Below are 26,163 nucleotides of genomic sequence, written 5' to 3'. Positions count from 1 at the left end.
AACCAAGTTCTACTGTGAAGCATGCCATAAAAAGTATAGTGAACGTAACAGACATGTGAAAAATTGTCCTGTAACGTGCTCCAAATGCTTACAGAGACCTCTATGTGACAAGAACCAAACGCCGATATTGTGCAACGAGTGCAATCGTCAATTTTACGGCGAAGAATGTTTTAAGAATCATCGGAATGCAATATATCATCATGGGGAACCTGTATGTAAAATAGTGTAGCAATGTACTAAATGTTACAGAGTATATTCCTTTGTGCATACCGGACAACGCATTCATGACTGCAATGAGATTTTTTGTAATGCATGTAAGAAGGTTGTTCCGGGATCACATCAATGTTTTATGCTTCCTGATCGCCAATGTTTGAAACCTGGTGTTCCATCACTAATGCACGCAAAGAAAGCCTTCTTGATTTCCTATGATATAGAATCTATGCAGGACACGAATATTGGCGATAATATGTATGTACACGTTCCGAATTTATTGGTTGCACAACAAGTATGTTATGCATGTGTTGAAAACGATAATATCCAGCAGTCTTGCAGTACGTGTGGTAAGCGCCAGCATATTTTCCAAGGAGAGGATCCAGTTTATGATTTTCTCCAGTACTTGCGGGAACGTCGTCCCAATATAAATAGGATTTTCTGTCTCGCTCACAACTCGAAGGGCTACGATGGACATTTTATTCTAAAGACCATGGTAGAACAATGTCAATGGAGACCTGACGTCATATTAAATGGGACCAAGATATTGAGTTTAACGTTGAATAATCTGACGTTCATTGACTCTTTGAACTTCCTGCCTATGGCATTAAGTAAATTGTCCAAAGCGTTCAATTTACCTGCAACCAAAGGATACTTCCCGCATTTCTTCAACATCAAAGAAAATCAATCGTATATTGGACCACTTCCAGAAACGAAGTATTATGGTGCAGATGAAATGTGCGTCGAAGACAGGAACAAGTTCATGCAGTGGTACAACGATCATCGTAATGACACGTTTGATTTCCAGAAAGAAATTATCAACTATTGTATTCAAGATGTCAATGTACTGCGACAAGCATGCGTTTCGTTTATGACGTCATTTGAAGCAGAAACCAAAGTGAATCCTTTCTTGGAGACGATAACGATTGCAAGTGCTTCCAATTTAGTATTCCGCCGGAATTTCCTCAAACCCAACACCATTGGAATTCTACCGGCACATGGCTATCGATGGAGAAGTACCCAATCAATCGCTGCAATGCAATGGCTGGCCTACATTGAAAAAACCGAAGGAAAACAAATCTTACATGCGGCCCGACAAAAAGAAGTGTTTATTGCGGGATTCCATGTTGATGGCTACTACCAAGATCCTGAGACGTTAGAGGAGCACATCTATGAACATGCCGGCTGTTTTTATAACGGCTGTAAAGTGTGTATTACTACAGGCCGTAATCAGCCCATCTACGGCAATCCAGAAGACACCATGGAATTCCGTTATGAACGAACGCAACGAAAAAATGCAAGACTGCGTGAATTGGGGTACATCGTACATGAAATGTGGGAGTGCGAATTTAAACAGTTCTTGAAACAAAATCCAACAATGGCGACGTATCTCAAGAATCACCCGTACATGAACCGCAGACCATTAAATCCAAGAGATAGTTTTTTTGGAGGAAGGACCAATTGTGTGAAATTGTACCACCAAGTCGACGAAAAAGCAGGAGAAGTAATAAAATATTTCGATATTGTTTCGCTTTATCCTTACATAAATAAGTGTGCTAAATACCCTGTAGGCCATCCTAGAATTTATCTACAGGGTGATGAAAATATACCACCAATAAATAAAGTTAATGGTCTGATCAAAATGACGATATTACCAAGTCGCCATCTTTATCATGGTCTCCTGCCTTACCGATGCAACAAGAAACTACTGTTTCCACTGTGTGCTGCTTGTGGCGAAGAAATGAACCCAGACCCTACAGCAACGTGTACACACAACGATCAGGAGCGATGCCTCACTGGAACATGGGTATCATATGAAATACAGAAGGAAATAGAATTAGGATATCAACCGGTGGAAATCTTTGAAATTTGGGATTATGACATTGAACAATATGATCCCATCACGAAAACAGGTGGCTTGTTCACGGAATACATCAATACGTTTTTGAAATCGAAAATGGAAGCTTCTGGCTGGCCCAGTTCCTGTGTGACCGTAGAGGACAAAACAAAATTTATACAAACCGTCCTGGAGCGTGAAGGTATTGCATTGGATCCGACCAAAATTGAAAATAATCCTGCACGAAGAAGTTTATCTAAGCTTTGTGTTAACTCTCTATGGGGAAAGCTTTGTCAGCGTTCAAACTTTAGCCAGACCACAATTATTGATCGGCCGGAAGAATTTTATGAAAAACTCACTTCCCCGACATTAAACTCCATCAAATTGTACCCATCAATGATACGATGTTGTATGCGTTCTGGGAGTACAATGAACATGTGCCTGTTCAAGACCGAAACACCAATGTCGTGTTAGGTGCATTTACAACATGTCAGGCACGTCTGGAACTGTACAAGTACCTGGAAATGTTGCAGGAACGTGTTTTATATTTCGACACGGATTCTGTGATATTTACAGAAAAGCCCGGAGAGCCAACCATTGAACCTTCAACGTACTTGGGATGCTTATCGGATGAGATGGAGTCTTATGGACAACGAGCGTACATCAAGACATTTGTCAGTGGAGGACCGAAAAATTACAGCTTAGAAATATACAATCCAGATACCAACGTCACCAGCTACATATGTAAAATTAGAGGATTTACATTAAACTACAATGCAGGACAGCAATTAAATTTCAATACGCTAAAAGAAATGATTACAAATCAATGCCGTGGACAAGTCACCATTACCATCCCCAATAAAATATGCAGGACCAAAGACCATACCATCGTTACACGCAAACAAGAAAAAATGTACAGCATCCAGTACACAAAACGTCGATTTAAAGAACTCAATTCTTATGATACGGTTCCGTACGGGTACGTTAAAAAACAGAAGTTGGAACTGGAAAACGAAGAAGATGAAAAAAAACTGTAAACACCCAATGAGACCGCCATTTCTTTTTTCCTTTTCCTTTTTTTCTCCTCACAAAACCAACACCTAGAAGAAAAAAACGCAGTACCCAAAAGAGATCATAAACTACCAACACCACCATCAGTGAAAGAAATGTAGTCATCTCTTACCCAACGGGAACCTTGACCATAAAGGAGCAACACCAAGAAAAAATGCAATTACCAGAAGAGTTCATAAACCACCAACAAACCATCAGTGGAAGAAATGCTGGTCCCCGAGGAGGAAGATGAGCCTAAACAGATCCATCATTTACGAGTAAGTTTTATTTCTCTCTTATCAATATTTACTAATTTTTATTGTTTCAGAAAAAAAAAGAAATTCATAAAGTAATCCGTTGTTTCTTCTTTTTCTTTACAGAATACGTCTACAAGATTCGAAGATGATGATGACGACCAAAATATTCATTAACTAGACCTGCATTTATTATGTTCATAAACTTGTATGGGAAGAGCACATACCTTTCGTTAAAATACAAGCTGAAAAAAAATATGTTTTATTATTTCTTGAAACCTTGAACACATGTTTTCAAATAATGGTAATCTTGAAAATTTAAGGTGGAAAATATATCCAAGATTTGGTTTACATGATTTTGTTCGAAAAATTAATTAAAGAATTTTTTAGTGTCCAAAATTTGGTTTTTAATTTAGTTCAAAACAATTGATTTGAAAATTTTCAAATGTGGTTTACATCTTTAGTTCGAAACTTGTTTTTAAAAAATTGGTTCGAAATTTTTTAAAACTTTTTTAGTTTGAAAATTTTTTGATTTGAAAATTTAGTTCGAAAATTATTGATTTGAAAATTTAGTTCGAAAGTTTTTAGTTTAATTTTTTTTTCGTTCGAAATATTTTTCTTTAATTTTTTTAGTTCGAAATTTTTTGGGGTTCAAAATTTTTATTTTTTTTGGTTCGAAAACTTTTTTAATTTGAAAATTTAGTTCGAAAGTTTTTAGTTTAAAATTTTTTTGTTCGAAAAATTTGTTTAAATTTTTTAGTTCGAAATTTTTTTGAAATTTTTGTTCAAAATTTTTAGTTCGAAAATTTTTTGTTTGAAAATTTTTGTTTAAAATTTTTTAGTTACAAATTTTTTTAGTTCGAAAAAATTTTAGTTTAAAATTTCTTGCACTCAGCGGAACCGTTTCGAAAAGAATCGGAGCAGTTTAGGTAAGAAAAATCTGGCAACACTTTTTCCATTAATGAAGCGCTTACTGAGCGTTTAAAAAAAATCGCTTAAACTTACAACAATGTGTTATAAGAAATCTACTAGTGACAAGGATGGACCCCTCTTTCACCATTGTTCCTTTCAGAGACATAGGCTACTAATTCAAGGACAGGATTTCCATACGTAAACATATAAGGCAAGCTGTCTCTCCATCAAGGTACGAAAGTTGGTAATCATCTTATCTGTCAAAGAGAACGATAATATTTAATGTAAACTTTAGTACAATATCATGATACCAAAAAGGGTTATTTAAGGAGGGGGTTGAACCCTCTATGGTAGCAAAAAGGATAACCATAAAAAAGGGAACAAATTCTAAAATCCTGGTCTAGGATGGATCGCCGTCATAGCACTCTGAATTTCTCGCATGAGCTGTGGCTAAGATCATGTGACTTCTATCCTCCAATCAAAATCGAGGTACCAAATCATTGATCTTACCCATAAAATGAAACAAATGAGTGAGGGATTTCCATGTAACCTGTTCACCGTGTGGTAGGTCTAAAATCATGTGACTTCTATCCTCCAATCAGTATCGTAGTACCAAAGTATACATCAAAGAGGATACCCGAATTTCCAAAATCCCAGGGTTTAAGATCATGTGACCTCTATCAGCCAAACATCATCATGGTACGAAAGCATTAATCTTACCCGTAAAAGTGAACGAATTTCAAATATCTCTGGACCTAAGATCACGTGACCTCTATCAGCCAATCAGAATCAAGGTACCAAAGCACTCATCTTACCCGTAAAAGGGAACGAACTTTAAAAAAATCCCAGAGCCTAAGATCACATGACCTCTATCAACCAATCAGCATCGTGGTACCAAAGCATTCATCTTAATCGTAAAAGGGAACGAATTTCAAATATCCCAGGGTCTAAGATCACGTGACCTCTGTCAACCAATCAGAATCAGGTATCAATGCACTCATCTTACCCGTAAAAGGGAACAAATTTCAAAATCCCGGATGACGGATTTCCCGCGGGGTGACTCATGACGTCATACCACGTGACCTGGAAAATTTGAATTTCCCGCGTGGGCGGGGCCTAACATCACGTGACCTCTATCAGCCAATCAAAATCGAGATACCAAAGCACTCATCTTAGCCGTAAAAGGAAACGAATTTCAAAAATCCCGGTCATAAAAGAGAGTGAGGATGAGTCATTCGCGCCAACGCGGACCACTACTACTGTAGCATTCAAGAAGGAGAGCCTCGGTTAAACGAAGGGATCCGTGGTAGGACGCTAAAAAGGTATGAATCGCCATATCAACGGTTCGTCCAATACCAAGGCCTCCTAATCCAACAGGTAAGGATGCTCGCATCCAAGATTCGTCACTCAAGGAGCAGTTCAAAATTGACTCCAGACCCATTTTGAAGATATGATCATATTTCTTCAGCAGTGGAGTCTCATTCCAAGATGGAAAGCACCTTAGAAGGTAGTTTAGGCGAGGGATTGACAATGAAACACGTAAAAGAAAAAAAAGCTCCGTGTGCTGAAATCGAGTCAAGACGAGACAGAAAATATTCTAGTTTGGATATTTTGTTTGACAGCACAGTTGTAAATGCTTCCTTTGTGAGAGCAGAACCCTGAAGACTAGCATCCTGTTTGCTTAGGAGACGTATTCCTGGGGCAACTCCTCCAAATCTTGTGAATAATTGGTCGGATGTGACTTCATCTGATCCAAGAAAACCAACTTCGCATTTTGAGAAATTCAAATGTAAGCCAAGAGCTGATGCTTTCTCATTTATATGTGTTAACGTTGAAAGGACTGCCTCAGGTTTGTCAGCAATAGTCCCATCATCCAAATACCAGATGTTTAGTTCAGTATTAATGGAATGTACTAAAGAATGTATTGTTATGGCAAAAAGTGCTGGGCTCAAGGGATCACCTTGTTGTACTCCTCTCTGGGATGAAATAGTGTCTTGGCCTAAGAACAGGTTACTGGGTTGAGCGTAACACTGGTGAACATATGGGTATATTGCGGGAAAGTATTTCAATACCTCAGTAAGCATGGAGTCCCGGCGAAGTTCATTAAAAGCGATGCGAAAATCCAGCTTTACTATAGCCTTTGGAGTGCTGTGTGTGGAGGAGAAATATACCCTGGATGCATGAACGGCTGCTTCGACTCCGTTGGGAATACTAACTCCAAGTTGATGGGGTGACGAAAAGTTCTTAACAGGCTCTCGTATTCTGAAGCATATAATTTTGACTGATATTCTGCGCCAAATATTCCCTATGGCGATAGGTCTGATTCTACCATATTTCTTTTTAAGAGCGATAAGTCTGGCTCGGAAAAACAAAGATCGAACTTCTAAGGGTATTTTTCACGAAATAATTAGATTGAACAGATCACAAAGTGATTTTAATAGCTTTTCCTTCGATTCGAGTATTTGGCAAGATAAAAGACCTTTGAGAATCGAAGGCCGAAGACCATCTAGACCTCCCGAGATGCCAGATGGAAAAGAATGTATAGCATTTTTAACTTCGTTTATTGAAACTCCTTGAAACCTGTTTTGATCTTCTGGAAGATTCGGTGAAGTAAATGTTCCATGGTGGGCTGGATGTTTCTCCAAAAACGTCTCAAACACTGAAGTGTCAAGGGGTGCTATTGTATCATCTGACATTAGTAAACGGGCTGCCCCTCGGATATCACCATCGGCTAGTTTGTTTTCAATAATTTTCAGATTTGACACATTCTGTTTAGGTATAGATTTCATGATCTTTGGTGATTGTAAGATTAAGGCGTCAATACCTATATTATCCCAAACACGAACTCTTTGTTTCACCCATGAGGTAAGGTTCTTTACATTCTCGAATTGTTTGGGAGCAGTTAGTACTACAAATGGAAATATAAACAGGTGATCCATTCTCTTTCTCCATTTGAAATAGCCACTTGCTGTAATAACTTGGAAAGTGCATCGGCAACCTCAGTTCGAGTACCACGAGGGACACGTCTTAGGATGTGTGTAGAGGATCTTAATGACGTCAACAGTTTACCCAAGTTAGATAACGTTAAATCCTGTGTGCTACCATTGCAGTTAGTGACGCTTTCATTTGTAGCTCTACAGTCAGAAAAGCTATTATTATTAATATGAAGATCTTTTGCGTTTATGATCGAATGGTTTTTACCTATATGAATGGCTAATCCTCTTGCATTCACATAAAACTTTCCACAATGGGAACAAGGTATCACCTTCGGAGATCTAGGAGTGGCTGAAAAGTGGCCTCTGGCAGGCCTGCCAGTGCTGGAGTCCAAGTCATTGCCGGGGTTATCGGTTTCACCTGATTCCGCTGAATTAACTGATGGAGATTGAACACTGGGAACGCTGCTTGAAGATTCCATTAGTTCATATCGTATATCTATGTGTAACAAGGTGCACAACAAAATAAAATAATTTTTATCAGTGATATTGGTGATATTAATATTTGAAAAAGTTTAAATATTCGTTTTTAACGAATTTCCGTTGCTGTTTATTTCATTGTTAGAATACTGTCGGAATTATAACGTTCAATAGTTCTTTTATTTCTTTATAATAAGATAATCACTAAGCCTATTTTCGAACAGACTTCACCATTTTTGTCTAGAAGATGTCGTGCACACACACACACACACACACACACACACACACACACATATATACATATATATATATATATATATATATATATATATATATATAACAAAGGTTATTTTCCTGGACCTAGTGCAAATATTTAGTTTATTCCTTAATTTGTTATCAGTGAGCTGACGAAAGAAATAAAGTGTTCTAGCTACATTACCTTCCTCTGGAAAAACAATGTGGTAACAGTGGTATGGTAAAAGTAAGGAGAAGCTTGCAACTGCTTTCAGGCAACTTTGGCTCAAATTGCTGTTTCCATTTATGTCTCTTTCTTATGTTCACTTTATATAATTCACTTATATTACATATAGTTTTCAATTCGAACTTAAAGTTCTTTCGGCAACTTTGACTCATTTACTCAGCCTGACGAATGATGACGGAATGATTGATGGGATGAGGAAAATGGGAGGTAACGGGAGAACCCCGAGAAAACCTATACACACGTTGTTTGTACCCCACAATGGCCACATGATACGAGCAGGAATCGAACCGGGAATCCCATGCACTGAAGGTGAGCGCTTTACAAATGACCCACCGCAGCACGAAGTATAGACCTACTTTTGAAGTTCATGGATTTACAAAGTTATATGTACTTGCAATATAATAAATATATATCGTTTCAGATCAAGAGAACCCTGGTTCCAGGAATTCACAGAGCACCCACATGGCTCTGACCCTTGTCAACTGACCATAAATAGAAGAAAACAAGAGGCGAGAAACAGAAAAAGAGATTGCCAAATGTCCCCTTTTCTCAAGATTTCTTTCAGTCTTGAATCACCCTCTGTGTTAATGTGTTCGGTTATAATTCGCTACAATGTCAATGTTTTTCCGACCTTGGTTAAACAATAACACTCGTAACGAGCAATATTTGGACGAAACTCGGAGGGCGGACCTTCTTCGCCAAGAACTCGGACGAAAGAAGATAATGTTGTAGTTGGGAGGGGAACTAAGTTGCGTAAGGAAATGATTATGTTGGTGAAAATTATTATTATTATTATTATTATCATCATCATCATTATTATTATGAAGTGGCATCGATAATGGTGGTGTCTTAACTTCCAAAAACTTAAATAAGTTATTAACGCAGGCAACTGGTGTTAGAATTAGTACTATAAAAAGAATTTGTGGGAAAATTGATGTGAAAAACTATTTGACATCAACAAAAAAGAAAGTTGTAAAACAAAAGCTTCAATTCGACAAAATTGATGATTTCACTCGTGATTTACTGCGCCGCACAGTTTTTGAATTTTATAAGTTGGGCAAATCTCTCACAACGGAAGCACTAATTGAAGCAATGAGGCTTAAGACAACTGACACCGAATAAAGTTTCCATACCAACGCACTAGTTTATCGCCTGCTACGAAGTATGAATTTTAAATATAAAACCTCGGTGAAAAAAATGTATTCGTAGTGAATCACCACATGTAATTGCATGGCGATATAGATATCTGCATAGTATCAATAATCTTCATGCTCAGGGTTATGTAGATGTGTACCTCGACGAAACGTGGTTTGATAGTAACTTCTGTCGAATGAAGAACTGGACAGACGATTCAGACAATTGAATCGGTGAGTAGAAAAAGGAGAACATTCCAAAAGTAAAGAATAACGTTCCACGATAACTATTTCTCTATAACTAAATATCCAATCCGATAACGCTTTTGCAATTTTGGGAGAGGAAAGGTCTTAACATACGTTACAAGTCTCCCATACAGATATTTTTACGTAAACAATGGTATATCCGGTAAGCAGTTTTACTTTTCGTTTTTCAAAAGTAACGTGTTGGGTAATATTCTCCTTTTTCTACTCACTGATTCAATTGTACTATAACAAGTCGTGAGAATAAAGGTGATAGAATTGTTATTCTACATTGCGGGGAACGTTCAGGTTTTATTGACGATGCGCTTCCAGTAACTCACTAAACAATGGCTGATGCTGCAGCAGATTACCATGGTAGCATGAACGCAGATATCTTTGAGAATTGGTTTGAGGAGAAACTATTGAAACGCTTTGAGACACCATGTAATTGTTATGGACAATGCCCCGTATCTCAACCCCAAAAAGATCTCTTCCTGGAAGAAAAGTCAAATTCTTAACTATATGACCTTGCATAATATCCCCACTCTTAATCTTGTTCCTATAATTCCCGTTCTCCTTGAAGTTAAAGAAGAGAACACTTCTGTTACTGACATGAAAAAGAAATATTCGGTGGACGAATTAGCTCCAAAATATGGTCATATTGTGCTACGTTTACCATCTTACCATTGCGTCCTCAACTCCATCGAAATTTAGTGGTCAGAAATGAAGGGTAGGGTTTCGTCTCAAAATTTAAGGAAACGACCAGTGGGGGAAGTAATACAACTTCTTAAGGAGTCGTGCAATTATGTGGCGCCCGAAAAGTGGATAAATAATATCAAACATGTAGAAAGCATTGAAGGAAGCTACGAAAACTTTCAATCTATTTTTGATGAAAGGATTGAAATCTGTGTACAAGTAACAGATTCTTCAGACATTTTGATCGCACACATATATTAATGTTGAAATAATAATTATAATTATTGTTAGTAGTTGTAAAAGTAGTAACGACAATAGTAGAAACAGTAAAATGGCTATTGCACACACGTATATTATTCGTAGTTTTGACTGATTTCCAGGTACAATTTTCCTTATTCACTTCACATTTTGAGAAGTGGAGGGCTTTTTATTTTTAAATTAAAAGATCGTGAGCCTGTTCTTGAGATGCAGAAATAAAGGCGATGGAAGTCATGTACTGACATCACCCACTAAAAGTTGGCTAGCTGACAATACATATTCATAGGCTGTGTCTCCAGGGAGTTTGTAGTAACTTTCAGTCACTAATACTAATAATAATAACAGTGGTACCCATTCTCCAAGTGCTTGGGCGCAGTCATTCCCCAAATTTACCACTACATGGGTAAAGGATTCCCCCCCCCCCAAGAAAAAGGAAAAATAAGGATGAAAGTACCCATACTAATTTACATCCCAAATAAAAGGAGGATATTTAACGTGACAGCCAGTGCTAATTTCTATCTATACAAAATCAATCTAGATTTCCTTATGCCTCTCTCCACAATTTTGCTCTTTCAATTAAAAGAGAATACATTCTTGGATATGACAGAATGATTTTAAAATACCAAGTCCTCCTTTATAGTTAAAGTTCTTAAAGGCATCATTAAGGTATAATTAAACCGACTGTGCTACTTTCAATGAAATATTTTGTCTTTCAATAATAATAATAATAATAATAATAATAATAATAATAATAATAATAATAATAATAATAATAATAATAATAATAATAATAATAATAATAATAATCTTATGAATACAACCGACACCTAAAACCCGCCTGTGGACACTCCTGAATAATAATAATTACAATAATAATGCTATGTTAAATCTATCACAAAAAGTAATAACATTATGTCTTTATTTTTGACTTGATTTCCTTCCTTTTCTCTTTCTTGTTTCTTATTCTACCTAATGACATCGGACATCTGGCAACAACCACCAACCATCACCCTAACAAGGGACGGGTTGTCCTTTTAGTACTGCTGTGAGAGAAGGCTCACATATTTTGGAATTTCCTATAAATATAGACAGAACAAGTTAAAATTGTAAGTAAATCATAACAAAATCCTTATAAAAGTTTAAGAATATGTTGAAGAAAACACTGGAAATTTCTCTCGCGCGCACCTATATCATTGTGCTACCAAAAAATGTTGAAATATTATGGTTTTAAAACACACTAAAAAATACCTCTATACTCTCACCTACAGTTTGGATGACGAATAACCTAGCTTCCTTTTTTAGTGTATGAGCTCAAATTGATTAAACTCAAAAGGGACCTTCACACTTTTCTTCTTCCTCTTAAACAGTACCGAGAGTGCCACAATTCATCTTAGCGTCCTTGGAGACTATTCGACATTAATACTGATCATTTTCGATTACTTTTAGAAGCTCACACCTCCTATTTCCACCCCAGATGTAAATTTGAACTTCATGAAAACAGTCACTACTCATCTCAGCGTTCCAAAATTATGAATTCAACACTAATATCGATCTTTCCGACAATTTTAAAATGTTACCCCTCCCATCCCCACTCCTAGCGATGCTTACCCCTAATATTTCTTGCTCCCCAGGTTATGCTCCAAAAGTAGCGGATTTGAACTCTTTATAGCCCAAACATAAAAATGAATTATTTAGCAGCTATACACTTTTAATAATTAGACCCATAGGTTGGCCTAATATACTGTATATAGATAATTATATATTGATTTAATTAAAGCACCTAGAGTTGGAAATACGTGAATGTCTTGGTTTGCCGGCGATCAGGGTTTCGGACTGTTGGCGTTGGTGTTTCGGACTGTTGGTGCCAAACTCTATATTACGAAAGGAAAAGTAGAACTGCAGTGTGCAATGAACTGGACAAACGGTAATACTATAAAATGATCGATCTTTCTGATTTCCAAGGAGACATGTTTGCTTCAGTCAGTTTTGTGAGCTCTTAAATACGCTTTATGACGTTTTAGTATGATTTTTCACTGTTGTTCCTCAGTTCTTAATTTTATTTACTAAATTGGAAGACACGAATTTTGGAAGTTTTTCATTGTCGTTCCAATCATTCATTATATTAATATGGATAATACACTAATCACGTATCCTAAATATGTGATGTTCACGTGTACACAGGTTCATACAACCATTAGTCTTAAGTAATCTATTAATTGCGACAGCAAGACGTTCAGTGATAATGCTACACTGTAAACTTAATAAAAGTTTAGTGTTGTCAGATCTTGCGACTGAACAGTAGTAAAACAGGAATTAAACTAGTTCCGAATATGTTAGTTTTAGTAAAACTATAGTGCATTATGAACAGAATACTCAATGAAGAAAACTTTTATTGTATTATATAAAACTAGTAATTTTTGAATTTATGAATGAAAATCTAAAAATATTAATTGTAAGTCATGTATGTACTAAGTTTAGTTGAAATTAAACAAATGGTTATATAATTATAAAAGAGAAATGTATTTTAAAGTGCTTGGCAATGCTGACGAACCTGGGTGTTTGGGAGACGGGTGCACCTACAGTATGTTTCTAATAGTGTTGAGTTATGTTTATGCCAAGTTGTTGTATATACCTCCAATGGTACAGAAACCATTCAAAAGTTATTTGGGTTGCCAACACTGACAAAGTAGGTACTTGTGTGTTCAAAGTAATAAACCGCTTTGAGATAAAGGTCTAATTATGTACCAAAGAAGGTACGATTGGTGCAGGCATTTAAGCGTGATGCGCGAACGCATCGTACCATTTATTTTTATTTGTAGGTCTATAGATTGACATATCGTCGTCGGCAATTCAAAACCTGCTATGTGCATTTTGCAGGAGAAGCGAAAAACAGTATCCTGGTTAGATTTTTCGCTTTATAAAAGTGATGTTATAAGTAATATTTGATGCTGCACGTAACTTGATACCTTCTCAAGTAACTTGAGAATATATCAAGTTACGTGCAGCATCAAATATTACTTATAACATCACTTTTATAAAGCGAAAAATCTAACCAGGATACTGTTTTTCGCTTCTCCTGCAAAATGCACATAGCAGGTTTTGAATTGCCGACGACGATATATGTGACATGTGTGGGTTGTTTTTCGTAAAGATAATTTTATGCCCTTGTTTTCCCTTAAATTTTCAGTTTTCTGTTTTCTCGCCATCCGCTTTTCCGGGAAATCATCCGTTTTCCGCTTTTCCGGAAAATCATCCGTTTTCCGTTTTTCCGCAAAATTTTCCGTCTTCCGTTTTTCCGGAAAGTGTGGCCATCCCTATATGTTAATGGTAGATTATGGTTGAATATGGTGTCAAAGATATGTTTTCGAACGTAATGATTGTGTATCAATCAGATCCACTTATCGATACCACTCACTAGTAGTGAAGCTGAAACTAATCATCATTAAGATTGAACTTTGTGCTACTGGATAAGCTTGCATATGTGTATTATTTTTATTCATATTAGTTTCATTTTTTGTATATAGTTTAGTGGTTTTAGTGAATTCTTTGTGATTCTTTTAGTGATTTTTCTGGTGAGTTTTAGTGAGTTGTGTTTGCATTGGCTGGCAACAGTGCTTTCAGTGTGCTATTCAAGTTGTGTCTGTGTATTCGACAACGTGCTGCGAAGTGCAACTAGGCAAACATATTCATTCATAGTTTCAGAAAGACATATTTATTCATAGGCTTTAGAGAAACTCATGTTCATTAATATACAAGATTTACATGTTCTTAACGGTGTTTTAGAGTGTTACTCAGTTTGTGTGTGATCGAAGACAAAGTATGATGGTTAGCAAGCAACATGTGGTTTAGCTAGCAGCAAGCAACGATTACTGCAGAAAGATGTTAAGATAAGTAATTCATTGTACTAATATTTAAGTATTATATCAGTATATTAACATATGAACAAAGCATGTTATATTTATCATATTAACACATGTATCTTTAAATAAGAATTGAAGCAAGTAACATCTAAAATATTCGTCAAGTCTTATTTCTCGTTCCTTCATGATATCTGGGTGAATCAGTAATATGGGTTTAATCATACAGTTCATTAGCTGTGGATGTGATATGCGTGACTTGTAAATAAAGTACATAAACATATCACCCCTTTATACATAATCAGCTACAATGCGATAAGAGCGGATTTCCAATCTCGCGTTGATGTCTATTGGGAGTGGAATAACCAATTATCTTGCTTTGAATGTGATCAATGACTTACTTAAGATGATGATCATCATCATAGGTATTCTGCTCTTACTGGCAGGTCACTTGCAGCAGCTAAGAAGCTTCCATGCTCCACGGTCCTCTGATAACCTCTTCGTCTTTATGTATGATCTTTCTGTTTTTTTTTTTATCATCCGTTAATTGTGGTCTCCTTCGCTCCTTCCCTCTCTTTCCTGCCATCATACCCTCTAGGACGTCCCTCATGATCCAATTTCTTCTTAGGCAATGTCCCAACTAGTTTTTCTTCCTCTTCTTAACAATATCTAAAAGTGTTATTTTCTCCTCCACCATTTCTTCTCCCCCACCATTCGTTTTCCGCTTGATCCAACCAATTCTTTTCATTCTAAGATGAAAGGAAATAAAAAGCACTTTTGAGGTATACTTACTTTGTTTACTTGATCATCGCTTACTTTTAATCACTGGCGTATTTTATGGGCAACGGAGGCTACCGGCGGTAGCTATGCAACATTAATAAAGAAAGTTAATATAACACGTATAAATTAATTAAAAATAATGCGTTTACAGTTTATTGTCTTCTTTTCACGGTACTACATTCTCTATATTTTCGCAAACATAAATACGTACTAAGACAGCTGTTAACGCTTAGAACGCAATCTCTCTCGCTTTCGTAAACACTAATGATTTGAAAACTGGGAAACCGCACAATCGTCTGCCAGCAGAGAGAAACGTCTAACTGCTTGCATGCGCACGCCCCGTAACAGTATACTAACGAGGCACGAAATGGCAACCAAGCAGGATTCCTGTCAGTGGATCGGTTTCTGCAGGCGGAGCGAGTAAATTGAAGAACAATGACATAGCAGCATTTTGGTAATATCTGAGAATTTCGGAGAATCATTTCGTAGTACATTGCGTCAAAATTTGTGTTTTACTTTGTGATTCTTGTTATTGTACTTATTGTACTTACTGCATTATTTGCGTTGAGTTGAATCCGTTGATTTTGCGCCAACCATTACGAAATGAGGCACGCGGACAGTATTCTAGATAGGAGAATGTGTTAACTTCTGTTACCCTTGTGAGCATTGTGAGTAATATCTAGCGTGAAAATGAAATGCCACGATAAAATTATCAAGTTGTATTTTCTTTACAAAGTAAATTGATTATTTAGTTAAAGAACGTTTCTTGTAAGGCTAAAGTCAATACACTAATGGATTTAAGACCAATACACTAATGGATTCAACACCACTATACATATTTTGTAATGCAAATTGATGAACGAAAAATATTGTATGGGATAACCGGGCACATTCCGTAACCGTTTGCGTTGACACAACGCGAAATTTGCGATTTAGGTAGTGATAATGGACATAACAATTATAATGACTGTCTGCATTTTTGCGTTACGTTGCTATACTCAGAATTTTTGTGAAGACTGATACGGAATGACAACCAACGTCAGTAACAGAGGCGATTCTTGGGGGAAGTGACATTGGGAAAAAATAACATTTTGCGAATGCAATTCACGAGAAGTTAACTGCGCAAATGTATGATGGGATTTCATTTACGGTGAAAAACACTAATAGTCTCAAAGGAAAAGCTCCAACAAAACACACCAACTACTTTTTGTTCATTGTTACGCTGATTATTATTATTATTATTATTATTATTATTATTATTATTATTATTATTATTATTATTATTATTATTATTATTAATACTAATACTACTACTACTACTACTACTACTAATAATAATAATAATAATAATACACAAGGTCAGTGGTAGCCCGTGCCTTCAAACTAGTATACGCCAGTGCTTTAATTCGTGTGGTTTTATTATACAGTTATATTAAAAATTTTGTAATCATTTACAGTAGTTGTGTTTATAAAAGTCTTTCTAGTCTATTTAATAGTTCTTTTCTAGTCTAGTTTACATATATATATATGTGTGTGTCTTTAATACAAACTTTTAAATTAAATTATCTAGTGCACTTGTTTGAATGTTGAAAAACTTTTGACCGTGACCATACATTCCTAACACAAATATAACATGATGTAGCTTATAAAACAATTTTAGGGTCCCTACTGGTAAGGGAAGTCAGAGAAAACTCAGGGAAAATGGTGCATATATAAATAAATGTTTTCATATATAAATATTCACCGTTATTTATTCCTTATTTGTATGTCAACGTCATCCGACACCTGTCCTGAAAGTCAGGGGATTTCTTGCCAAGTCAGGGAAATAGATTTCTGCATAGCAGTAGGAACCCTGTTATTGTTATTATTATTGTCATTAGCATTCCAAACTATGTTATACATAAGTGTCGCAGGACTTATAGAACGAATATGTCCGTCATCTGTCTGGCGACAAATATCAGAGCAAAAACGGTAAGAGATATCGATAAACATGTTTTGCTATCGATTTAGCGTCTTAAGAATAGGCCTTACCTCCTCTGCTAGAACTCTATTCAAATAGGAAGTTGTAGAAATTTGTCTTTTCCGCTTTCAATGTTTATCACCATAGAAAATAACGGTATCAGATAGCTATAAGCTGTTAGCTGTTTTTGTCTATCGAATCAGCGTTTCAAGTGAACATATCACAATCCGCAACACTCTACCGGAATGGGAAGTGGTTAAAATATACTATTATCCTGTTTTCAATATTTATTTCTATAGAGCAATCATGGTCAGAGACATCGAGATGCAGTTTTTTTTTCATTTGATTCATCTTCTCAAGAGTAGGTACTATCTCCTCTCTTAACTCTCTATTGAATCCCAAAGTTTTAGAAATCAACCATTTCCTCCTGTAACGTTAATTTCCATGGAACAAAAATGGTAACAGGTAACAACAACTTTCCTTTATTTTTTTCAATCGACTCAACGTTTCAAGATAATACACCATCACCACTCACAATACTCTATCAATACCTATTTCCATGAAGAAAAAATGGTAAGAAATTATCAAAAAATGATTTTTTGACAGCTTTAGCGCCCTGAGAATTATTTTTGTCTGGAATTTTGTGTTGAAACCGTTGGTGGTGACAATAATACAATTTACGGTTAAAAGACTAGTTGCATAATGGATAAAATTGAAATATCGACAAGCAGTTCTTTGATATAGGTTCAAGGATGTTTCACGTTTGAGTTTATTTCACTATTGTACTCGAAAGTGGCAAACATCAATTAGCACTTTTGGTTTCAATATTAAGCTTCATAGAGCGAAAACAGTAAAAGATAGGGAGTAAGGGCTTTTTGATATAGATTCAGCCTACGGGGAATGAGTTCTATTTTTGTTCTTATACCTCAATTTCAAATCTACTACTCCAAGTTGGAATGTTGAATTCGTATAGTTTGGAAGTCTAGTAGTTTATTATCTGCCCTTTTCGCTTCACTGATGTAGGTGCCACGCAACACTCTTAGTCTCAGTTCACCAAATACATAAATCCGGGCCTGAAAGTAGGTATGACACCATAAATGTTTCCCGAAACAAAAGGTCATTTTTTAAAGAAAGGAACAAAGGAGGCGACAGCGGGAAGGATTGAGAAAGAGAAGGTATGCTCCTGTAGTCGTCGTGATAAAAAGGATTGCATAACGTACAGTTATATTTAAGTACACTATTATTTTCTAAGGCTAAGGAATAAGGTACTGTTGGTAATAAACGAAATGATGGAATCAAGAAAGTAGGAGGAAATGGGATAACCCACGGAAATCCATAATTATCCACCAGAAAGCATACTTAACGAGAGGCCTAATAGAATCAGGGATTCAATGTACCAGTGGCATTTAAGTACATGGAAATACGACTCGAATGAGAACACATTTCTGGGACCAAATGGTGGGATATTAAAATTTCTAATTCGCTCAATAAATGTCAAAATTTTCCTCAAATTCACTTTCAATGTGATGCAGTTTCGTTGTAGTAAACAAATAATACACTAATAAAAAACTCATAAAACCTAGGAAGGTTTTCAGGTATGTATATGTTTTTTCTTTGCAGGAGGGCCCAACCAGAAGAAACCCACAGGGCACATGGGAGGAGAATGGTATGCAGAAAATTCATTGTTTAATAAGTTATGTCCGCATACAGTATCAGTTCTGTTATTTTACTGATAACTATAATTGTTTCGGTTTTCCACCCTTACTCTGTTTTCCTCTGTAGTATGAGTTATTGTAGTGTTTTCTTGTATTCTTTCAAAATTTGAATGACACGATATTACATTACTTCGCATAGTTATAAAGGTAACCGAGAAAGTTCTGTCGTTTTTTCACCCACAACCTTCAAATACCGATATATCACCTAAGACGTACCTGGAAGATCAAAAGTAGTCCCCATGAGCATCGGCGACCTTCTGTCAATGTTCTGGAAGGCCATGGATTTCATCGCGGTGGAACTTGGTGGGTCGTGAAGCGAAGGAGGTATAAAGACCATTTCGCAACTCTACTGGAGGTTTGAACTAGTATTTTCTAAGGTGATTGTCCAAGGAATGGAACAGGTGATAATTGGACGGTGCAATATCCGGGAGTATGGCGGATGCAATAGTGTTTCCCATCCAAGACGTAGAATGGTATCTCGGGTCATCCTAGCCACGTGGAGCTTAGCGTTGTCCTGTAACAGGAGGTCCTCTTTGCTATAAAGAAGTGCTGACTCCAGAGTTTTGAGTTTTTTCTTGAACACGGCTCAACTGCTGACAGTACAGTTACATTGATGCTCTGACTAGCTGGTAGTAGTTCCCGATGCACGATGCCGCGAGCAGTCCACCAAACACACAGGAGGACCTTCTTTTGGTAAATGCCGGTTTCGGTTGTTTTGGAATCGGTTCATGGGATGCTAACCAATGTTGACAGCGCCATGGAGCTTCGTAAAGGACCCACTTCTCATTCCCATGTCAACACTGTCCAGAAATGGCTCCTTCCTCAGAGGAGACAGCAAAGAAACACAGGTGTCTGCTCGCGTAGTGTTCTGGCCCGGAGTCAAATTATGTAGGACGCAACTTGTAGTGCTTCCGAAGTTGATGGAAGTGCTGCCGAACTGTTTCTCCACTTACGCTGAATTGTAGTCCCAGTTCCTCACATATCTGGCCACTGTTCATCTCAATTGCTGCCTGAAGATCTTCCTTTTGTACATGTGCTGGTCTTCCGGCACGTTGTGCGTCTTCGAGTGTTTCGTCACCGACCTTAAACTTGTTCAACCACCGCTGCACTGTCCGCGTAGTGACAACACCCTCACCCAGGGCCTGGCATATCTTCTGTCCCGCTGCAGCGGCGTTTGACCCCAGTTTGAACTTGTACAGCATACACGCCCTTATGACGGCGTGTGGCGGTCCCATGTTCACTCTGTCATTACGCTCCCGAGCCCGGAAGTAGGTATAAGTAAGTAGGTATTACGCTCCCAAAGTTCTCGGTTTAACTACACTGCCATAACCAGGTAGTATGTTGGATATAGTCTCACCAACAATGACCTTCGCCTTATCTCCATTCGCATTCAACGCACGGTGGCCAGGTGAACACAAACCTCCACGAAAATCGACAGAATTTTCTTGGTTACCTTTATAGTACCTATAGAATGAAAGTTGTTTCCAATTTCTTACTTTTTAAAAATGACGTATTTATGCTAAAAAAATATACAAAAATGGTTTTCTTAAATGATACATTCGTCGACTTGCTTAACAGGCAATTGTTGGAAATATAGCTGTAAAGAGTTCTATCAATATAATGCATTTCTTTTCAGTTCTCATATAACTCAACAACTTTAGAAATTAGTACAGTTTGGGAAAATCTTACGATTAGTTATGTTAACTCACAAAAATTTTACATGATTTTTTGAGAGAGAAAGATAAGAGGTGTTATTGTCGAAATTTACGATATGGGGCATTTCAATCATGCCAAGAACGCTCATGCATGGAATATTAATGATATTAATATTTTGCCTATTGCAATATTTAATTTAATTTAATTGCACAGACTGATTTATTGCCAGAAAAACACACATATAGTGTATTTCATTTGGTGCAAAAAATTAACCTTATGTCTTCTATAATAATGGAGAGGAAAATAGACTGCAATGGAGTCATCAATTAAAAGAAATCAGCGTTATCCACCATTTTTAATCACAAAATATTTTCTTCTTTATCGAAGAAGTTTGTGTCATTATCACAAGTAAATTTCAGAAAATAACCATTGGATATTAAATAGTCTTCTTGCAAATCCAAGAATTTAAGAAAAAATGTTAGCTTCTAAAATGTTTTATGTATGATCTTTGTGTTCTTTCCATTTCTTACTTTATTGTAGTCTAGATATTTTCCACTGTTTTCCAATATTATGATAAATAAGTGATGATGATAATAATAAAATTAAAACGACCTAGTTAAATTACGTGTATTTAACTCTGTCAACATGCTCGTACATTTGACTATATAACATTCAAAGTTGAAAAGAAATATAACAAAATATTATCTTTAATAGAATAATCAGCGTATCCCTGAAAAGCTTATTACAATTATTACACTAGTTAACAAAAGTTTTGTTACATAAAAGGAAATACCTGTTCTTAAAGGAACTTTTTGCGCTGAATTTGAATATGCACTCGGTTTTTCTCCATCACGTACGATTTTCCCGTAACAGAGGGATTTTCGGGAAAATCCCGCAAAAATTTCCCTTTTCGTTTATTTTACACCCCAAGATCTTGTTCCCTTTGCATATACTAACATAGAAATTATACCTAAGTATACTTTGATTCATATTTAACAAACCCTCCAAGTTTCGTAATAATAGCTTTATTCTTTCTAGAGAAATAAATATGTTTGTATGTATACTGTGTGTACTGTTTATTGCACCTTATAGTAATGCTTTCAGATCTCTTAAGTTGAGGTAAAACGTTTTGTTTTATTACCACAAACACATATATAAAATATAACACAATATAATTTACAAGTGTGACAATTTACAATAAACAATAATACAAATGTACCAAAAGGTCATGAAAAGACGATCAAAACTATCACAATATATGAAACTTCCATTGGGTTACAGAAACGTACACTACTTCCTTCTTTTGTAAGAAATGTTGCATTCTCTAACAAGACCCCAACAATAGTCCCCCATCATTGAAGGATCCCATCGTCCCTGGTACCTTTTCTCCATTGCCATTATATCTTGGTGGAATCTTTCGTCGCTGAGAGCACCTAGGTTAGCAGGAAAGAAGCTGAGGTGGGAGTGCAAAAAGTGGATTTTTAAAGACATCCTACAACCCAACTCTTTGTATTTCTGTATCATGTCCTGTAGGATTTCTGTGTAACTCTCAGCTTTGTTATTGCCCAGAAAGTTGCGCACAACACACTTAAATGCTGTCCAGGCAGCTAACTCAGCACTGTTTAACTTGCTGTCAAAGCTATCATCAAGCATTAATTTCCTAATTTGGGGCCCAATAAACACTCCCGCTGAAATCTTAGCATCACTCAGGTTAGGGAACTTATCTCGCAAATACTTGAAACCTTCACCAGATGTGTCCATGGCTTTGACAAAGTTTTTCATAAGTCCTAACTTGATATGAAGTGGCGGTAGTAATATCTTATTAGGAAATGAAATGAAATCTGTAAGTTTTACGTCCCACGGTTATGCCGGTTAGGCTAAAGGAGACGGTGATGATGAGAGATGAGTGAAATGGTGGAATCAAGAAAGTGGGAGGAAACGGGAGAACCCCGAGAAAACCCACGAGCACGGTGTTTGTCCACCACAAAGTCCACACGGCGCGAGCTGGGATCGAACCAGGGACCCCAAGCACCGGAGGTGAACGCTCTACCACTGAGCCACCGCGCCACCAATATCTTATTAGGATCTACCAAAGGAGCGTATTTGACGTTGCATTCTCCAGGTACATAATTCACTCTAGGTTCCCATTCCTTCACTTCATAATGTTTGTCATAAGCTCGGCTATCCCATAAACATAAAAAACATTGGTACTTCGTGTAAGCGCACTGCAGTCCTAATAAAATACCAACTACCTTGAGATCACAACATATTTGCCAACAATGGTCCTTGTAATTTATAAGATTTAGCAAAGTTGACATGGTGTCATAGGATTCCTTAATCTTCACTGAGTGCGCAAGTGGTATAGAAGGTTTTTTATTTCCATTATGTAAAAGGACAGCTTTAAGGCTGACCTTTGACGCGTCGATAAATAACCTCCATTCTTTTGGAACGTAAGGAATTCCTAGCTCCGCCATCAACCCATTTATATCCGTACATACGCACACATTATCTTGCTTTGAGAAATAGCTTGAAAATTGAACATGCCTTTTCCTGTACACTGATATGTTCGTTTCTGCATCCAATAAGTTCCACTGCTGGAGCCTTGATCCCAGAAGTTCCGCCTCTTGTTTTGTCAGGTGCAAATCACGGACTAGGTCAGGACAAAACGAAAAAACTTGGAGAATTGTATATATATGTATTAAGATATACATATACTGTACGTTTAAAAAAAAATATACGTTGGAAGTACATTCTATTTTTATACACGTTTCTAATTTACAGAGAGCAATACAAGTGTGTTGTTGACTATTGTAAATATTCATTTTTATGTCTGTGTTTGTAGTGATAAAGCAAATCGTTTTTACCCCAACTCAGGAGATCTGAAAGCATTACTATCAGGTGCAATAAACAGTGCACACAGTATACATACAAATATATTTATTTCTCTAGAAAGAACAAAGCAATTTTTACGAAACTTTTAGGGTTTATTAAATATAAATCAAGGTATACTTAGGTATAATTTCTATGTTACTGTATGTAAGGGGACAGGAGCTAGGGGAATAAAATATCTGAAAAAGGGAAATTTTTGAGGGATTTTTCCGAAAATCCCTCTGTTACGGGAAAACTGTACGTGATGGAGAGAAACCGAGTGCATATTCGAATTCAGCGCAAAAAGTTCCTTTAAGATCAGGTGATTTTTCTCATGTAACAAACAAAAAGTTTAAATTTGTTAACTAGTGTTATTGAAAGAGGATCTCCCTGTTACAGCATACTGACATTACTACATGTATAAAGCTACTACCCTAGTAGCAGACACAACTTTCAAACCGCTTGCTGTAAGCTTGAATTGCAAGTTGGCCGAGCTTGCATCCAGCTTTATTTGAAAATGTGCAAGAATGCCGCAAGCAGGATTCCAGTAACGAAGTTACATGGGGGCAACCTTGCATTCAGTGTTCCATTCAAGCTTAACGCAAGCGTTTTACAAGGTGAGTGAAGTCAATATCCAATGAACGGCCAGTGATGCTATGACGTTCTGCGAAGGATCTAAAGCATCGCTTGCAAGTACAACAAAGGGCAGATTGGATGAAAGCATGCGTTTGAAGTGCAAGTGTAGAAAGCCAAAAGCCAAGCACGCGCCAACTGTCCGAAAGCTTTCTTGCTACTAGGGAAGTAACATCAATTACTAAACACAGTACATACGCGAAAGATTTAGATTTTTTCTGACACGAAAGATAATTTATTGAGTTTGTACTTTACACCACTCAGAAGCGTTTCATTGAAACTTCTCTCTATGATACTAATCGGAATTGAATATATGTTTATAAGAAATCGTTACTGAAAATATTTAATTCAACCGAACAGTTAATTTTTTTGCGTTATTTGCAACTAATTCCAAATTAAATATTTCCAAATATAGGTCAACACAGTCTTCAGGATAGTTTTAAATATAAGTTCTTCTCTCACTCTTTTGTATATTGTGGGGGCCGCGGTGGCTCAGTGGTAAGGCGTTCACCTGCGAAGCTTGGGGTCCCAGGTTCATTCCAGCCCGTGCCAAGTGAACCTTGTGGTATACAAACACCGTGTGCGTGGTTTTCCTTGGGGTTCTCCCGTTTCCTCCCACTTTCTTCATTCCACCATTTCATTCATTACTCATCATTATCGTCTCCTTTAGCCTAACCGGCATAACCGTGGGACGTAAAACTCAAAGATGTCATTTCATTTCTTTTGTAAATTGCATCTGTAGTTTGCTGTAGTATTAAATACATCCATATCTTTATTACCTTCCTGAGTTGGTCTGGGAAATTCAAGCAGTCAAAAGCTTTTTCTAGATCAATAAATGCAGCATATACTTCTTCCCTTTCTTCTATAAACCTTTCAATGATTACCCTACTAATTCAATTTTTTATATTGCGCCCTTACCTGTCCTAAATTCAAACTATTCCTCTTCGTCTTTATTCATTTATTCTTCCATACAACTTTCTGTTCGGTATTCGAAGCATAACTTTTGCTGCATGCGATATAAGCTCTATAATCTTCACATCTCTCTGGGTTTGATCTATCCATTTTTCTGCCCCTTGATGAATTCTACCATGGTTTGTCAGCTAGCCCAATGCACCCTGAAGATACTGTTTAACAGATATTCAGCAAACATTTCTGATCAGCGCTCAATGAATTCCCGAAGTTATGGTTCCACCCTAAAACGGACTGGAAATTGTGGAGGGACAACTCTTCGCAGGTTTGAAGTACTGATTAAGTTGGTTCTTTAAAGGTATTTGTCCAGATAGTCTTACCATTTGTGGATTCAATCAAGTGTCAAAATGGGACTCATTCGTTTGTACCATTCATACGATTCTCTGATAAGATTTGTTAAGGAAGACTAATATGCGCTATTGGACCGTTCTTTTACCTTAGAGGTGACAAGCTATGTTAATATGATTAATTAGTCAACATGGACGCTGACGGAGCTACCGTTGACAACATACTTGAGCTTGGAGAAGCTAGAAGAAAATGTGAAGACGGATCCATAATCTGATTAATGTATTATTTGCTTACTTTGTCATACTCGTGCTGTAGAAAGAATGGTGAAGTTGGTAATAGAGGTGTTATCAGTGGTATGTGGATAAGAAGCGTGATATGGATTTATCCTAACAACACTACAATCAAGGAAGAATTTGCTAGAATTTAACACGAACCAAATTTAACGCAGAGTATTAACGATATGAACCTGCAACACTACGTATACAACATTACTATGTACGGATGGAAGAAACTCGAGGTTAAGCTGCCCCTTCTTCCGCAATGAGTTTCGGGTTATTACAATCATCAATATTTGGAAGTCATCGAAGAGCTTTAGAGAAGAAAGATTTGTTTCTTGCTTAATTAACCATTCACAAGAAATAGAAACATTTAAATTTATTTTTACAACACAGGGAAAAATAACTCTTTCAGCATTTTTCTCCAAGCTTTCGGCCACTTGTGGCATTTTTCGTTACTTAACCGATCAATTTCAATTCATGTAAAACAAGTTATTTCTAATTAAAAAAAAATACTACTAACAGTAAACTGATTCATTACTACTAACAGTAAAACTAAATAATATATTCTTGTTATAAAAAGTGTATTTTTTAAAACATTATTTTGTAACATTTTTTTAACTTTTAAGCTATTGGTGGTATCTAAAGAAATTAACTAATTGATTTGCGATTCTT

At 36.6% G+C, this 26,163-nt stretch overlaps 1 protein-coding gene across 1 annotated transcript in view; it reads left to right on the top strand.

Moving 5' to 3' along the window:
• LOC145672648 (uncharacterized) overlaps nucleotides 1-26,163 on the top strand; it is a 335,313-nt gene that overhangs the window by 111,244 nt on the left and 197,906 nt on the right. Inside the window, exon 2 of the mRNA XM_081741811.1 lies at nucleotides 18,705-18,750. Within this exon, the coding sequence (XP_081597937.1) occupies nucleotides 18,705-18,750 (46 nt within the window). The remainder of the gene's footprint in view (nucleotides 1-18,704; nucleotides 18,751-26,163) is intronic.

Source organism: Thermobia domestica, chromosome 16 (genome assembly GCF_964235325.1).
Source record: "Thermobia domestica chromosome 16, izTheDome1.hap1.1, whole genome shotgun sequence".
Lineage (NCBI taxonomy): Eukaryota > Metazoa > Arthropoda > Insecta > Zygentoma > Lepismatidae > Thermobia > Thermobia domestica.
The sequence above is the reverse complement of the archived record's forward strand: the minus strand, read 5'-3'. Positions and strand labels throughout refer to the sequence as shown.